At 53.3% G+C, this 17,315-nt stretch overlaps 1 protein-coding gene across 1 annotated transcript in view; it reads right to left on the bottom strand.

Annotated features, from left to right (window-relative positions):
• The window catches only part of Klhl3 (kelch like family member 3), a 69,514-nt gene that overhangs the window by 31,852 nt on the left and 20,347 nt on the right, over window positions 1-17,315 (bottom strand). Inside the window, exons 4-6 of the mRNA XM_042671341.1 lie at window positions 14,846-14,967; window positions 9,054-9,216; window positions 5,938-6,047 (exon numbers count right to left, since the gene is read on the bottom strand). Coding sequence (XP_042527275.1) covers window positions 5,938-6,047; window positions 9,054-9,216; window positions 14,846-14,967 — 395 coding nt within the window. The remainder of the gene's footprint in view (window positions 1-5,937; window positions 6,048-9,053; window positions 9,217-14,845; window positions 14,968-17,315) is intronic.

The following is a 17,315-nucleotide window of genomic DNA, read 5'->3' as shown; positions in this document are numbered from 1 at the left end:
GATCTCAGCCTCCTGAATAGCTAGGATGACGCGCGTGAGCTTCCAGCGCCCGGTTTTTTATTTTTTAAGATGAGAAAGCAAGAGTTTACAAAGCAGGGTGCTGACTTGGCGAAGGGAGAGATTCGATAAAGGGCAACTCTCATACACAGAGATGCTAGTGTGGCTGGGCATCTAGAGAGAACCAAGCGCCCGCCCACTGGTACTATTTATTCCCTGCGAGCGGAGGGGGGCTAACTTCATCGATAGCATTTGACGCACGTGATCTCACTGGATCCACAAAGCAAACCTGTGTGGAGGAGGAACCACTGCACACACTTACTTAATGAGGAAACAGCCTGAGAGGAGCAACAGCGCCCCAAGTTCACACAGCCAGGAGATCACCGACAGGGGACAGGAACTCCCCGCTAACCCTGCAGCCCCAAGCTGGTCGGCCACACAAGAGGGCATGTCCATGGTGCACACACTGGCTGGATGCCTTGGGCAGACTGTTGAGTTGGGAGGCCAAGTTCTGAAAGGCGGGGTGGGAAGCGCAGTCTCCCATGCGCGCCTGGATGTCACCCTGCGAGTCTGTCTCCTTCCCACAGATGGAAGGGGACGCGCTCGCCAAGCCTGCCGCCGTGCTCTGCCATCGGGAGGACGGCCCTCCCAGTCCGCCGTGGGCCCTGCGGGACTCCCGGCGTGGGTCGTGAACAAAGGCCTGGCCAGCGGTTTGGTGGCCCCGCTGCTCCTCACTATGCGGGCAGCAGCCTCAGTGGTGCCCGGAGCTGGGGCTCACTCTGTGTGCGTCCCGCTCCATGTGTGTGCCAACGGCACACTGGGTGTGTTAGTCTGCAAATGGATCCGCAGGCCAAAAAAAAGGGCTTTGTGCAGAGTGGGGAAGGGCAGGGAGCCGGTGGTTAAACCACTGGCCGGGACATACCCTGTCTGAAGAGCCCGGACCCCAAAACTTATCTCGATGGGTCAGTATTAGGAGGAAGGGGAGCGGGGGAGAAGAGGGGGAGGAAAAAGAAGAGGAGAGGGAGGAGGAAGAAGAGGAGGAGGAAGTAGAGGAAGAGGAAGAAGACGAGGAAAAGAAGGAGGAAGATGTGGAAGAGGAGGAGGAAGAAGAGAAAGAGCAAGTGGAGGAGGAGGAAGAGGAAGATGAAGTGGAGGAGGAGGAAGAGGAGGAGGAAGATGTGCAGGAGGAAGAGGAGGAGGAGGTGGAGGAAGAAGAGAAGAGGAAAGGAGAAGTGGGAGAGGGAGGAGGTGAGGAGAATGAAGGAAGAAGAGGAGAAGGAAGAGGAGGAGGGGAAGGAGGAGGAGGAGGAGGAGAAGGAGGAGGAGGAGGAGGAGGAAGAGGAAGAGAAAAGGAGGAAAGGTAGAAATGCCTTCAAGCTTAATTGCTTCTTCAGGGTTCAACCCAACTCTGGCCTGGAAAATCCTACCTGTCTGTATGGCAGGCTTAGTGATCTTAGAGGAAACCTCTTCCCATACAATGTATAAAAATGATACATGTCACAAGAATAATGAATACGTAGACTTGACCTACACTCACAAGCAGGAAGGGAATACGCAGCAAAGTTCTTCCACCAGGAAGAAATGCAGGTCAAGGTGTTGAGCGGAAAAGGAAGCCAACATGAGATTCAGAAGTGGGTGGAGTGTCTACACACAGCTCCCATGGGGACATGGTCGCACAGCCACTGAACTTGAATAGGGGCACCCTGCCCATCTGCTTTACTCTTGAGAAGCAGAAACAAAAAAACAAAAAACAAAAAAGACCCTGAGGAAATGTAAGCCTCAAGCCCATCCCATGAACTGGGGGTTTGAATGAATCTTTTTTTTTTTTTGGCCAGACCTGGGGCTTGAACTCAGGGCCTGGGCTCTGCCCCTGAGCTTCTCTGTGCTCAAGACTAGCGTTCTACCACTTGAGCCACAGTGCCACTTTCTGGCTTTTTCTGTGTATGTGGTGCTGAGGAATGGAACCCAGGAGCTTCATGCCGGCTAGGCAAGCGCTCGACCACTGAGCCGCGATGCCAGGCCCTTGAATGAATCTGATCCTGGGGATCAGGCGTTTCCCGAGACAGACGCTCCAGCACTGTTTTGCAAACCGCAGAGCCTCTCTCCTCAGCACTCTTCACAGATTCCTCCTCCATTCCCAGCCGCTTCTCCCTCTACCCGCCTCCAAGGATTGTCTATTCATGTCGCACGGTCACTGTGCCCTCAAAGACAAGCTCTCCCTGACTTCCGTGTCTCCATTCTGACGACTTTTCTAAGCAAAATGGCTTTCCCACATCCTCCTCTTGTCTCTCGGGTTTCAGCTCAGAAATCTTCCTCCTCAGCCGGCCCTGGCTGACGGCCCAAACACCCAGAGTAAGGCACAGCAGCAGCCTCTCCTCGGCCTTTCACTCCCAGCAGCGACATCTTTCTGCCATCTGGTATGGATGCATGGGTTCGGGTCCGTCTGCCCACCAGCCCCTGAGTTCTGGAAGCGTCCTGACTCATCCTTCTCACCCTCCTCCTCCACGACAAGCGGAGAGAGGCAGACACGCACTCAGCTTCAAGTCCTGGCACCGTCTGTTGCTAAGGAACGGTGTCACCTCCCTGGGCCTTAGCATTCCTTCCTTCTAAAAGGAGTGGTACGAACAGGGGTCTCGGTGGACGTAACGGCATCATTCATCAGTGAACGCTTTCCTGCCCGCTAGGTTCATATTCTGAGCCTCACACTGCAAGGTCAAGGCCCGCCACCATTATTGCTCACCATGAGAACATGGAGCTTGAGAGAGGGTCTTTCTTCACTTATTTGACAGATTCTCTTTTCAGCGCCTAACACAGACCTAGCACCGTGCAGCGAGGTAGAGCCAAGACATATCTAGTTATTATTCAGTGAGAGTTGGTGAAGGAAGATAGGATTCAGATTCAGCCAAATCAACATTCCCAGAGAAGCCAGCTACCTGGTCCGCACGCTGCTCTGGGGACATTCATCCTCAACTGTGACACACCACAGCTCCTCCATCTAAGCATGCATAGCGCCCTGCCTCCTGAATGTCTGCCATCTGGCCGTATAATCCATGTAAAAAGAAAACCTGTGTTCCACAGGCAGGGAGAAGACAACCACACTGCTGATAATGTGGACTGAACCAAACACAGTGATGATGCACTCCGCTGAACCCCGGGGTGAGGGTTAACATTAAATGAAGTTGCATCCTAACCTCAGATCCCTGACATGACTTCAAATACGTTCCAGAAATCCCACTATAAAACAGTAGCCCATGGAAAAGCTATTGGGCACTCGAGAGATTACTTATCACAGAGCCATGTGATTAGAACGAGAGTGGACGTCATGAAACCATGCATAAAACTTGGCACATAATTTGCAAAGCATAAAAGACTCACATGCAGATAACAAAAACCTGATCAGAAGTCTTAATTTGCAATCTATTTAGCCTCCAGCAATACTTGATCCTCTCGGGGGAAAACAAAACATGGTTCTTCGCTCGCAAAAAAGAAAAACCAAATCTGACAAGTGAAAAACAGCCAGGCCCCAAAATTCCACTGCCGATATTTAAAAAAAAAAAAAAAAAAAAAAAAGCAGGCAGTAAAAGTTAGGGAAAGCAGCACGGAATCCTGCAGGTGCACATCATTTCCAAGAAGGAATTATAAATGAGAACTCCATTATTGTGTGTGTGTGGGGGGGCAGGGGAACCAACCATTCTGCTTATACAAAGACAGATCAACTCAGATTTGGATTCATGAGAGGCACTCTAGGCCATGTTTTGGGTCAGGTTTTGGGTTTTTTTCCCCCCTGGGACCACTTCTTGGGCACCTGCCAAAGGTGGGGCTTGGTACTGACACCCATCACCTGAAATCTCCAGGATGGCTGTATGAAGGAGGTTCCTACAGCTCACCTTTGACCTTTGGGGAAGCTAAGGCTATGACGGACAGGTCAGACAGCCTATAAGCAGATGCCAGAACCAGGTCTGGCTGGACCCACAGCTCCAGCATGGTTTCCAGGCCACCAGGATGCCTGTCCCTGCTGACAATTGCATCCACAGCCCCACGTGACACAGCAGGCCCTCCCTCACGGGAAGGAAGCACTGTCCCCAAGCAGGGTGGTCTGTATGAGTTCAAGGTAGCATCACCCGAGACACAAACATTCCAATTCAAATCCTGCTCGGGGCTGGGAAGGTGGCTCAGTGGTAGAGTGCTTGTCTTGCATGCATGAGGCCCTGGGTTCGATTCCTCAGCACCACATAAGCAGAAAAAGCTGGAAGTGGTGCTGTGGCTCAAGTGGTAGAGTGCTAGCCTTGAGCTGAAGAGCTGAGGGACAGCGCCCAGGCCCAGAGTTCAGGCCCCACAGCCAAAAAAAAAATTCAAATCCTGCTCATTTTTTAAAAATATTTTAATCATTTCTGCAAAGTTGTGTGTGTGTGTGTGTGTGTTTAAGTTACTGCTGTTGCTTCGTTAAGGTAATTTTTGTTTGTAGGAGTCTATTGTGTAGTTCAGATTGTCTTGAACTCACCTCACCACCCACCCGCCTTCTTCCCTTGAGTACTGGGATTACAGGTGTCCGTCACCATGCTCAGCTACAAAACCCTGCCATTTGTATTACTCGTCAATCTTCTCAACATGCCCTTCTGAATAGGCTCAAATAGGCTCCCAGCTACCTCAGCATGCACACGGACAGTCAGCTGGCTGGTTCCTTTTTCCAGTTGTGCCAGCTTGGTGTCAAAATCCAGAAACAACAGTGAATGCCCTTCGCAAGAGGCAAAAGGCCTGCTTTTCACCTTCTAAGGCTGAGGCAGGAAGGGGCTCTCCTCACACCCAGGATCTCAGAGCAGTGTGTGAATTCCCGCCCAGCCCAGAACTAACTACAGCCATCAGGAAAACGAGGAATGCCACCCCAGAACCCAAAAGAGAGCTTAATTCCAGATGCAGGGTCAAGAATAAACATGGGCCAGCAGGTGGGTGGGGGGGAGAGGTAGGGGGAGGGGGAGACCTCAGACTCAGAGAGTCTGAGACCTGAGGATCGTGGTTCGAAGCTAGCCTGGTCAGGAAAAGTCCAGGAGACTCTTATCTCCAACGAACCACCAAAAAGCTGGGAAGTGGAGAAGTAGGAGAGCATTAGCCTCGAGCATAAAAGCTCAGGGACAGAACCTAGGCCCTGAGTTCAATCCCCAAGACCAACACAAACATGCACACACACACACACACACACACACACACACACACACACACTAACAAACGAATAAGTTAAGACAGACTAGGTACTCTAGTAGGCACATGATCCCATGTGACCCCCCCACACAAGGGTCCTGTGCAGTCCTACCACAATCATTCTGACTTGATAACATAGGAAACAGAGGCCAGGCCCATCCCCCAGGCTACACGCGGAACCTGCAAGCCCAACTAAGGCCCGGGTGTCTGGAAGACATTACTCAATCTCCTAGAGGAAAAAAAAAAGTCTTTCTAGTAGAGGAGCGATCAGACCTGGTCTCCTCTTTCTGTAACATGGGGACCAAGGACACACACTGCTGTCCCAGAGTTAGGGGGAAGGCTGGATGAACGGAAGAGTATGAAGAGCTGGCCCCATGTCTGGCAGACCTGCCATCACAACTGTCACCAGTGCCACTTCTTACAGGGTCATTGGCCCTTAAAGTCTTTAAGGATTAAAAAATAAAGGAAGCCAGGTGCTGGTGGCTCACGCCTGTCATCCTAGCTACTCAGGAGGCTGAGATCTGAGGGTCACGGTTCAAAGCCAGCCGGGGCAGGAAAGTCCGTGAGACTCTTACTGCCAATGAACCACTCAAAAACTGGAAATGGTGCTGTGGCTCAAGTGGTAGAGCGCTTGCCTTGAGCTGAAGAGTTCAGGGACAGCACCTAGTCCCGGAGTTCAAGTCCCATGACCAACCAAAAAAAAAGTAAATGAGGCTCTCTTGTTCAACAAGGGCCGGGCCATACCTTCTCTTCTGAGGAGACAGTCAGCTTGTCGCTGGAGATCAAGCTGCACACCTGGTCCAGAGTTAGGCTAAGAAACTCTTCCCCCAGCATCACCTCTGGGAAGTGCTGCTCTGTTCCAAAAAGAAAAAGAAAGAAGAAAGAAGAAGAAGAAGAAGAAATTAAGAAAACAAAGTTATAGCATACCTTGGCTCTCCCACAAGCCAATGCCACGATGACCTACAGGGCTCAGTGTGGAGGCTTGGGGGGGAGGAGGGAGGGAGGGGAGTGGAGGACCACTGAGAGATGAGAGGAAGACAGAGGCATTCTAGCTGGAGGGAAAGCTGGCCTTTTAATTCTACAAGGCAGATGCGTACTGCCCCGCGTGGTCCTCTGACCTGAACGATGACACCGAGATCCAAGTTTGTGTTTTTTTCCACGCTCCTTGAGATTAATACTGCCAAGGGAGAAAGGCCTGCAAGGAATCCACCTACACAACTGAACCCGAGCACAGTGCCCCCTACTGCCTGGCCGAACAAGGAGTCAGAGCAGGTGGAGGGAAGGAACTGTCTCTGGGGTTCTTGTAGGACGTCAACACTGTCAGAAGATGGACCATCCCTTCTTGCCCAATGTGGAGTCCATGGCAGTGAGTCCCTGAGCGCTTAACTACTACCACCACCAGGACCACCACCACCCTCACCACCACCCCCACCATCACCTTCAACATCACCATCAGTACTGCCACCACTACCATCATCATCATCACCAACACCCCCTCTACCGTGATCATCACCACCATCACCAACACCATCACCACCACTACCACCTCTACATGAACATCACCACCACCATCTCCACCAACACTGCCACCACTATCGCTGTCACCACCGCCATCAGCACCAACACCATCTCTACCGTGATCACCAACACCACCATCACAACTACCACCTCTACATCAACATCACCACCACCACCATCACTACCACACCACCAACACCACAATCACTACTACTACCACTAGCATCACCATTATCATCACCTCTACCACCACCACCACCATCACCATCAACACCATGCTGTTCCTAGGTGCCAAGCTGAGCCAGCCATTTTATGAGGCAATTCACCCTGAGTCAGAGGATCGTGTTTCTAGAATATTTTCTTGAACTTGCCTGCTGCCCTTAATTACTTCATTTCGTGATCTCGGCTGACAATCAGTAGAAAGAAAAAAAAAACAGAACGGGCTGCCTCGGCTCCCCGAGCACATGAAAGCGATGGCTTTTCCATCCCGCGGCTGTGAGGTTTCGGCTCAGCACTGGCAGGCCAATGTAAACAACATGTCCAAAGAATTTTAATTGCCATTTCATTAATGAGGTCCCATTACCACCCCTCCCAACCCGCTCTGCTGATGGCCGGGTGCATGCCTGCCCAATTACAATAAAAAACCAGGTCCCCATAAACTTGGCCCTGGCGTCTGAGGTTAAAGATTAAGTAGTCCTCGGAAAGAATGATAATGAGGGGACGATAATAAGGCGCAGGCTATGGAGGAGGTGAGGGTCCCTTTCCCTGCTTCTGGAGAGCCGAGAGGACTGGGCTGGAGTCCGCTTGGATGCAGGGGCTGACCGGGACCTTCCTCTTCCTCCATCAGGAGAAGTCTGGGGCCGGAGGACGCAGAGGGGCTGTCACAGCCAGGGAGATGGGCATTCCAAAAACAATGGAAAGAGCTGACGCTCTAGCATACACAAGGGCCTTTAAAACAAAGTCGCTTTATTTTGTAGACAGAGAAATTTGGCAGTACTCTTTTCTCCCCCCAGTGCTGGCGACCAAACTCAGAGCTGTGTGTGTGCTGGTGAGCACTCCACCATTCCGGCCAATCGCCAGCGCCTCAAGCCTATAATCCTAGCCACTCAGGAGCTGAGAGCTCAGGGCAGTGGTTCGAAGCCAGCCTAGGCAGAAATGTCCACCACGAATCTCTTGCTAATTAACCAGTTAAATAAATAGTAACAAAAACTCTGTTCTGCTAATCATGGTGGGCTGAAGGTTCAAGCCCATTTCTTCTGTCTTCCAAAGATCCCCTTAAAATAACAGCATGACAAGCTCTAGCAAGGGAGCGTGTCTCCCGGCAAAATACATGGAATCAAAACATCATCAGACAGAGATGGGTCCTTTGGTTGTATCTGCCGACAAGAATTCAGTGGTCTTGTCCAAAAGTAAAAGGCACTTATCTGCTGCCTTTAATTTTTTTATTCCAGTCAAAGCAACTAATCATAATATGTGACTTGGCTCAGCTGTGACAGTGACCCAGGGTGATCAAGCAATTTAGAGTACACCCGTGAGAAGTCTGAGGGAGGCCAAGGCTCAGTCTTACACAGAAGTCAACTCACAACACCAAAAATAAAAGCATCAGAAATTGACAGTATATATGAATTGCCTACATAGGTAGAGGTAGAGGGCTGGGGGTGTAGCTCTGCGGTAGAGCACATACATAGCAGCACCGAGAGGGAGGGGGAGAAGGGAAGGAAGGGAGGAAGGGAGGCTGGGGGAAGGGAGGGAGGGAGGGAGGGAGGGAGGGAGGGAGGGAGGGAGGGAGGAAGGGAGGAAGGGAGGAAGGAAGGAAATCACAGGTGACGAGGCTTTTGGCTGACCCAGAGCCTTCATTTCTACTCTTTTAGGACTGAGAGTGTGGAAAGCAAGGCTTCGTGTGAGGAGAAGAGCAGGCACTTCCTTTATCACGGAAGCCTGATGACCACAGGACCCGTCTTGTATTCATAGAACGGCATAACCAAAATAACTGTCTTTTTATTTAGTTTTTATTTTTATTTTTTTGTCAGTCGTGGGGCCTGAACTCTGGGCCTGGGCGCTGTCCCTGAGTTCTCCAGCTCAAGGCGAGCGCTCTACCACTTGAGCCACAGCGCCACTTCCAACGTTTTTTCTGTGTATGTGGTGCTGAGGAATCAAACCCAGGGCCTCATGCATGCAAGACAAGCTCTCTACCACTGAGCCACCTTCCCATGGGGCCTAATTAACTACCTTACAGCTGCTCCCCAGCAGAGGGCGCCTCTCAGAACCTCTGAGGTGACGGCAGGAGGCCGGCTGACCAAATCCCGCAAGCCCAGGGGGGTGCGGGTCCCGGCTCCCATTACCTGCATAGGCGTTCGCCTGCTGCAGAAGGTCGGTGCAGGTGTGCACGTCAGCAAAGGCGCGGATGCCCAGGCAGTTGGTGGGATGCAGCTGAGACTGCAGGAAGTCACAGCAGTTCTGCCGCACGTCCATGAGCTGCAGCAGGCTGGCCGCCGGGAGCAGCACCTGCGGGAGAAGGTGACACCCTGAGACTCTAGGTCCCCCTAAGAGCACGGCTGTGTGCATGCTGCCTCGCCCCCAGGCTCGTGGCTCTCCACTCCTGGCCGGCATGATGTCCATGTGGCCCAGTCGGTCTTCCGGCCTTCTTGCCCACTCCTGTCCTGTACCTGAGCTGAACCCGGCGATCCACTGCACATGAGGGCTACTCAGGAGATCTGAGATCCCAGCAGCAGCATGAGTCAAAATCAGCCCAGACAGACAAACCCAAGACTCTTACTTCCAATTCAATACCAGAAGCGGAGGTCTGGCTCAAGTGGTAGTGTGCCAGCTTTGGGTAAATAAGAAAGAGCTCTGCTGGGCGCCGGTGGCTCACACCTGTAATCCTCGCCACTCAGGAGGCTGAGATCTGAGGATCACGGTTCAAAGCCAGCCTGGGCAGGAAAGTCCATGAGACTCTTATCTCCAATAAACCACCAGAAACTGGAAGTGGCACTGTGGTTCAAGTGGTAGAGCGCTAGCCTTGAGCTGAAGAGCTCAGGGACAGCGCTCAGGCCCAGAGTTCAAGCCCCACGACCAACAGAAAGGAAGAAAGAAAGAGAGAAAGAAAGAAAGAAAGAAAGAAAGAAGGAAGGAAGGAAGGAAGGAAGGAAGGAAGGAAGGAAGGAAGGAAGGAAGGAAGGAAGGAAGGAAGGAAGGAAGGAAGGAAGGAAGGAAGGAAGGAAGGAAGGAAGGAAGGAAGGAAGAGCTCTGAGTTCAAGCTCCAGTTAAGGCCTTGAGTTAAGGCCCTGAGTTCAAACCCCAGTATTGACCCAAATACCAGAAAGAAAGGAAAAAAAAGAAAGAAAGAAAAAAAACAGGACTGGCTGAGTACCAGAGCACCTGCCCAGGTGGCATGAGTTCAAACCTCAGTACTGATCCAGGAGCTCTACACTGGACCCAGAGAACCCAGGCAGTGCTGCCGCCTCTGGTCCAAGAACTGCACCGCGATTTAAGAACCCTAGGCAGGTGCATGCACAGGAAGACCCTGCAGCCCTGGGGCTCCTACTGGCTGTGCCCCGGAGTCTCCCAGTGCTCTAAAGAAGGATGTTAAGGTCTCACCTCCACCGCCTGGCCTACACACGGGACGGAAGGTGACCCTGAGCTCCGAGATGTTTCTTGGTCTCCCCAGGAGCTGCTAACGGTCAGCCAGGTGTGGGAACCACAATCTTAAGGCCCTTGGCATACTCCCCTATCTCAGGAAGGCACTGGTCCATTCAACTGCTTGAGTGTCATGTCCCTGTTTGTGGCAGCCACTGGGCTGGGGGCTCTTAAGATTCCACAGAAGGGGCTGGAAAGGTGGCTCAGTGGTAGAGTGCTCACCTAGCATGCACGAAGCCCTGGGTTTGATTCCTCAGTACCACATAAGCAGAAAAGGCCAGAAGTGGTGCTGTGGCTCAAGTGATAGAACACTAGCCTTGAGCAGAAAAGCTGAGGGACAGCGCCCAGGCCCAGAGTTCAAGCCCCAGGACTGGAAAATTAAAAAGATTCCACAGGAGCAAAATAAATCCGACTCTGTTCTTACATAGCTTACCACCTGCCTGCTTAAGAGACTCATCCACAGGACATGCATCGGGTAATCATATTCTAGTCTCCCATCCAACCAATTAAAAAGAAAAGGACGTCTTTGGGTATACTCAAAGAGAGAGAAAGTCTGGGGGTTGGAGGCATGGATCCGGTGGTAGAAAAAGGACATCTGGCTTTATTTTATTCTGCCAGTCCTGGGACTTGAACTCAGAGCCCACGCACTGTACTTTAGCTTTTTTTTTTTTCCCCCTTAAGGCTGACACTCTACAACTGTGCTACCCTTCCACTACTGACCCTCTGGTGTCTAACAGGAGATAAGAGTCTTACGGACATTTCCTGCCCAGGCTGGAGTCCAACTGCCAGCCTCAGATCTCAGCCTCCTGAGTAGCAAGGATGACAGGCATGGGCCACCGGTGCCCAGCGCTGAGTTTCTTTTTAAAGCTCACAGGGGGCACGAGCAGTTTGCCCGTATCCTGAGAGACAGAAGTCGTTCTTGCTCAGGTGTTTTTCCTAAGAGCCAGGAGAGACTGGCCTGAGCAGGCCAGCAGGGCACTCGCTCAGATGGCCAAGCCCTGTGCCAAGACCCTGTCAGGTTTCCCAGGACCTTTCCAGGGTGGCAGAAGCTAGCCCTGCTGATCAAATGTGGGGAAGGCTGCCCCGTCCTTCACACTCACCCCGGCTAACACACGGGCCCAATGATTCTCCGAAGGGAAATTTAGGAGGACTCCTCCCTCCCCAAAAACCTCCCAGAGTAGAACTGTGTGACTTAGATGCTTCACGTGGGTACACCCCACATCTCTTTGCCCTGAACAATCCCCTGGCCAGGCCTCTGATCTCCGCCTGGGGAGAGCGGCTAAGCCGGCCTGGACAGGCTAGGCCCAGGAGGACACGGCCCTGGGCAGTCCTGGGGAGCCCTGGGGCAGGGGAATAACACCTGGTTTCTTTATTCCAGGAATGACATAAGTAGGTTCTGTAAGGGAGCCCTCAGCTCAATCTCTTCAGCCCTGTGTTTCCAAACAAACAAAAAAATCTCCAGCCGGGCACCGGTGGCTCACGCCTGTCACCCTAGCTACTCAGGACGCTGACCGGCAGATGGTGGTTCAAAGCCAGCCTGGGCAGGAAAGTCTGTGAGATTCTTATCTCCAATAAACCACCAAACCACCTTGAGCTGAAGAGCTGAGGGACAGCGCCCAGGCCCAGAGTTCAAGCCCCACGACCACCACCACCAACAAAATCTCTGCCCGCCACCCACCCCCTGGCTTTGGCTCTCCAGCTGTCTGGGAGTCCCTGGGACTTTCCGTGGGAAGCCACAATGGCTGATGGCCATTTATTACCCTGCCCACAGACAGTACCCCCCTCCCCGACTCCCACCATCAGTGCTCATGCTCTGAGGCTCTGCTCATTGCAGAGCCTCCTCCCTACAGCAGCACTATGTCCTTGGAGTTTGCTGCCCACTGATTCATTCCCGAGGGAGAAAATGACAACCATCACCCTTACCTGGGAGGTGCTTGGTTTGGGGGCTCTTTTTGTTTGTTTTGACCATGGTGAACACAACTAGTCCAGATCTCACTCAACACATACACACACACGCATACACGTGTGCGTGTACACACGTGCACAAACACACACACACACCCTCTCCAAGCTCCGTCCCTACCAGGCGGCCATAAACCAGGGAACTCAATTAACCTGGACGCTTCGCGCTCGGCCTGGCCCAGAAGATTCCATGCACAGATTAGTCTCTGCAGGTAGTTAAGTGGAGAGCCATTAACTGTTCTCCTCTGGAACACACACTGGGAGTACAGAGCAGGTCCCCGGTGGCTCCGAGTCCCCGAATGACCTCCTCCAAGTTCAGCGCCTCCCCATCCTTCCCGCACCCTCGCCGGCCCCAGCCACAGAGCCTGGAGCTGGGCCACGGGTGGACCAATCGTCGGAGCATCGCCAGCTTTAACTCTCCATTCTGGGCACCCTAGAGTCGTACTGAATTCACCCCAGGTTGGATTTCTGCGGGTCCAGCACCCCCGTAAGACTGTATCCCCCACCAAGCCCCAGCCGGGGTGTGGCTCAGGTGCCTTCTGCTCCCCAGATCCTCAGCAGGGAGAGCAGCAGCACAGCTTAATCGCCCCGTGACTGGCCGCCCGAGGGCGCCCAGCACCTGCACTTCCGGGACACGCTCCCGTCCTCCCCTCTCCCCAGGACACCTCTGCCCACACAGCTCCTGGCTTCCACCAAACCCACTGGACGGGGTAGGCCCAGATCTCCCAACGCTCCCCACCTCTCTGTGTGGGACTCATTCCTGAGCTAGCTTTCTGAAACCATCCAAAGGGGAGAGGGAGGGCCTTGTGCTTGTGCTCGCTGCCTGCCTTTGATCTCACACTGCCCTGGTGGGTCAAAGGCCCTTTCTCGCCCCTCTTCTTGCTTCCCAGGGAAGGGAGGGCATGAAGCGGAAAGGACACCGGGATGCTTGAGGGGAAGATGTAAAGATGGGAGGTCTCACCGACTCAAATGCTGCTGCCCAACCCTAAAGGGCTCCGGGCCTGGATCTAAGCCCAGGAAGCTCCTCTGGAGCTAAGCCTCCTCCAGGGGCTGCCCTGGTTCCCCCGCCCATGTCAGTGGGGCTCTGAGAGGATTTCCTCTTCTCTTGTCGGGAAACGCCCCCCCCCCCCCCCCACCACCAAGAGGCAGCAGTAACAAGACCAGGACCAGGAGAAGGAGCTAAGGGATAACATGACCATGCAGTAGAGGTATCCCAAGTCCGAGCTTGCTTCCCTTAGCAAAACCAAGAGGAAGTGCTCTGCCTCCCGAAGCACCTACTGCTGAATGACAGGGGCGGGCCCGGGCACCCAGGGAGCCCAGCCAGAGGACCAGGTGACAGGCTAGGGCTTCTGCCCGTTGCTGGGACCAGCAATGGTGCCCGAGTACAACCTGCAGAGAGAAGAGAGCCACAAAGAGAAGTGGAGAGATGAAGAGAAGGGGCAGGATGGTGCTCTCAGGGAATGCTGCTTTAGGGTTTTGTTGTTTGCTTTTCTGGTGGTGCTGGGCATTGAACTCAGGCCGGCACGCTGGCTCGGCAGGCAGTCTTTATCACTTGAGCCGCATCCTCGGCTGCGTGGTTGTTTCTGAGGTGCAGACCCCGGCTGGGGAATTCCTTCTTACGCTTCAGTCCTGTCTCTAGGGATGTCAAGTGTGCATCACTGTGCCCAGACACTCATGGAGATGGAGTCGCACAAACGTTTATGCCCAGGCTGGCCTACAACTGCATTCCCCGTGAATCTCTTGTCTCCCAAGTAGCTAGGATTACAGGCTTGAGCCACCCTACCCAGGTTTGAGTTTTAGACTTCTCTACTTCCTGTCCACTCCCTGCCCGCTTCCTGTCCACTCCCTGCCCACTTCCTGTCCACTCCCTGCCTCTTTCTCAGTAGACACTCGGGAAGATGGAGCAAGGTCAGAGACCAAGGCGGTGGACCGGGGCTTGGAACACAGACAGCATTCTCTGTACATCAACTTCGATTACAGTGAACCTGTAAGGGGCTGAGGCGGGGGCTCTAGCCAAGCAATGGGCTCAGCCAGGCACCCGCGGCTCATGTCTATAACCCCAGCTACTCCAGGAGACTGAGATTGGAAGACCACGGGTCAGAGCCAGCTGGAGCAGAGAAACCTGAGACTCTACTTGTGGCTCAAGTGCTTTAGCACCAGCTTTCTTCCACCTTTCCAATCCACTCCGCTCATCCCTGACCTCACCACAAGTCAAGAACGAGGAGGGCCTGAGCCTAGTCCTTGCTTAAGCGTTCTGGGCACACCCAGGAGGAGAGATCCCCAAAGGCCCCTCTTCCTGGGAACACTCTCGCCACTCCCACAGATGGGGGCTGCCTCGGCGCCCCACGCCGGGCTGGCCCCTCACTCTGGGTCCCCATCGGCTCACAGGCACAGGGGGAGCCGGCAAGGCTTTCCACGTGCACGGGGCAGCAACCCCGCCTGCGTGTTTTAGGTCACAGTGTCCACCAGGTGCTAGGCTCCGGCCCCGGCGTGCGGGGTGAGGCTGGCCCCGCGTAGGGGGTGCACCGAGGCCTACCTGCACGTTGTCCTCCGTCACTTCGATTTCCGCGGTGTAGATGTAGTCGATCAGCTTGCTGAGCGTCTGCCCATCCACATCCTTGATTTCCACCTTCTTGGCTTTACTCTCAGACATGTCGCCTGTGGGTCACCATGAAAACAACCAGGCCGTGAGTTTTGGCACCTAGGGTGTACCTCACTTCTTCTACGTGGCCTCCTGGCTGCAGAGAAGTGGGGAAGGGATTCACCCGTGGTCAGGGATCTACCAGCTGACCCCAGAGGCAGGCCCACATGGACCGAACAATCTTACACAGGGGACCAGCAGTAACCAAGCCCTGCACAGCCAGCGTTAGACACGCGCTGTCCCCCACCCGGGTCCAGACAGACAAGAGCGGCTAAAATATTTATAAAGGTGATCAGAATTCAGCAACGGTGTACTCAGAGCACCTCAGATACGAAGCTGCCACATGTGTAGGGCCCTAAGGACAGCCGAGGCTCACAACACTGGTGAGACTTAAGGATGCCATGCCCGTTACCCGGAGGGGACAGGGCATCCGTCCCTCTGTGGTCGGTCTCAGCTAGGAAGAGGACAGGGCCACAACCCTGGCCTGGAAATTGCTTCAAGGTATCGCAGAGGAGGCTCGTTTGGACTGGCTGGAAGAAGAGGTGCACAGGGCCCAACGGTGACAAAAGGGCAGGCTGGATGTGGGCTCCGTGGGTAGAAAGGGACTGCCAAGAGGAGGACAGGCAGGGTGGGCCAGGACGTACAGAACTACAATGGATGCACCTGAACTTGGACACCAGCGCATGGAGAGGCTCTCCACAGATGGGCATTTCTGAATGAAACTTGGGGTGCAGAGGGGAGACGGGCTGGGAGGCAGGGAGAGCGGTTGGGAAGCCCTGAGAAGCAAGGCAGCACTGGTGGAGGGCAGCGGGTGGCAGCACCCCACGGTCTCATGGTGCCAGGAACCCTGACCACAGACAGCGCCTGGCTGACCCACACAGCCGCAGCTTTCCGGAAAGACAAGATGCCCACACCTGTCTGCAAAGGGGTGAAACAGAGGACAACCCGATTGTGACAAGTGTGGTACCCAGGGCCCTTGCTGTGAGGGTAAAAACAAGAGCGTGGCGGGGGGGGGGGGGGGGGGCTGTGTTCTCTCTGTGGCACTCGTAAGCCAGAGCCAAGGGAATGCGGTACAGTACAGCGTGTGCGCTTACAAGATGCCCACCTCCACGCTGCGTGGATGGCACCAAGTTCCTCACCCATCCACCCTGACACTGTTCTCCATCTGAAAGGAATCTGAGATACAGAGGAAAGAGGGGTTGCTGTCTTCGCTGCCGGGGGTCAGGTGGATCAGGGAGTCTGGCCTCTCCCCTCTCTCCTCTGACAGCTGTGGACAGTGGGGTAGGAGGAAGAAATGGAGGAGAGATGGGGTTCTCTTCCTGCAATCTCCTCTTGCAGACACTGACACAAGGAAATCACACAGTAAACGCTGCTTCTCCAAGTAGCTATTAAAAAGTTCTCCAAGTGGCACCGGTGGCTCACGCCTGTCATTCTAGCTACTCAGGAGGCTGAGATCTGAGGGTTGCGGTTCAAAGCCAGCCGGGGCAGGAAAGTCCATGAGACTCTTATCTCCAATAAACCACCAGAAAACAGGAAGTGGCGCTGTGGCTCAAGTGGTAGAGTGCTCACCTTGAGCTGAAGAGCTGAGGGACAGCGCCCAGGCCCAGACCAAGCCAAAAAAAAAGTTCATTAGGGAAGGGCCAACTGAAAACATATTGCAAAAGGTAATCAAAGGTGGCTAGTTCTTCACTTCAGGTCTTGGGCCTTAGAAAATAAGACCAGAGAAAGAGCAACCAGACTGTCTATAAGGCTACAATTCCCCGGGCAAGAGCGACACTGCAACTGGCTGGCGACGTGGGATTCATGCCTGGGAGTCTGGTTGTGATCTTGTAATTTGGGGGTAAACAAACACAAACTCCTCACATTGTAGAAAAATATTTGTACCCATAATATTTCTACACATAAAAGTCTGGCTTTTCTGGGAAGATGCCATATTCTCTGTTATCAGATTCTTATCAGTTTCTGTAATCCTCAGAGATTATTAATACGGCTTTCTAGACAGAGAAACTTCCAGAGGCTTTTTTCTTGCTTCTCTGAATAACTCCAAAATCTCTCATCTTCTGCATTAAGTTCCTAAGGAACTTCAGTAAGGAAAAACACACTTGAAAGAAAAACCAAGTGGCACTGTTGCTTAAGTGGTAGAGTGCTAACCTTGATCACAAAGAGGCTCAGAGACAGCACCCAAGCCCAGAGTTCAAGTCCCAGAACTGACCAAAAAAAAAAAGGTATTCTGGGAAGGTGGCTCAGAGGTAGAGTGCTTGCCTTGCATGCATGAAGCCCTGGGTTCAATTCCTCAGTACCATATACACAGAAAAAGCCAGAAGTGGCACTGTGACTCACGTGGGAAACTCTAGCCTTGATCACA

The sequence above is a fragment of the Dipodomys spectabilis genome, unplaced genomic scaffold (assembly GCF_019054845.1).
Source record: "Dipodomys spectabilis isolate Male_0828 unplaced genomic scaffold, ASM1905484v1 ptg000611l, whole genome shotgun sequence".
Classification (NCBI taxonomy): Eukaryota; Metazoa; Chordata; class Mammalia; order Rodentia; family Heteromyidae; genus Dipodomys; species Dipodomys spectabilis.
This window is presented reverse-complemented; position numbering and strand designations above follow the sequence as displayed.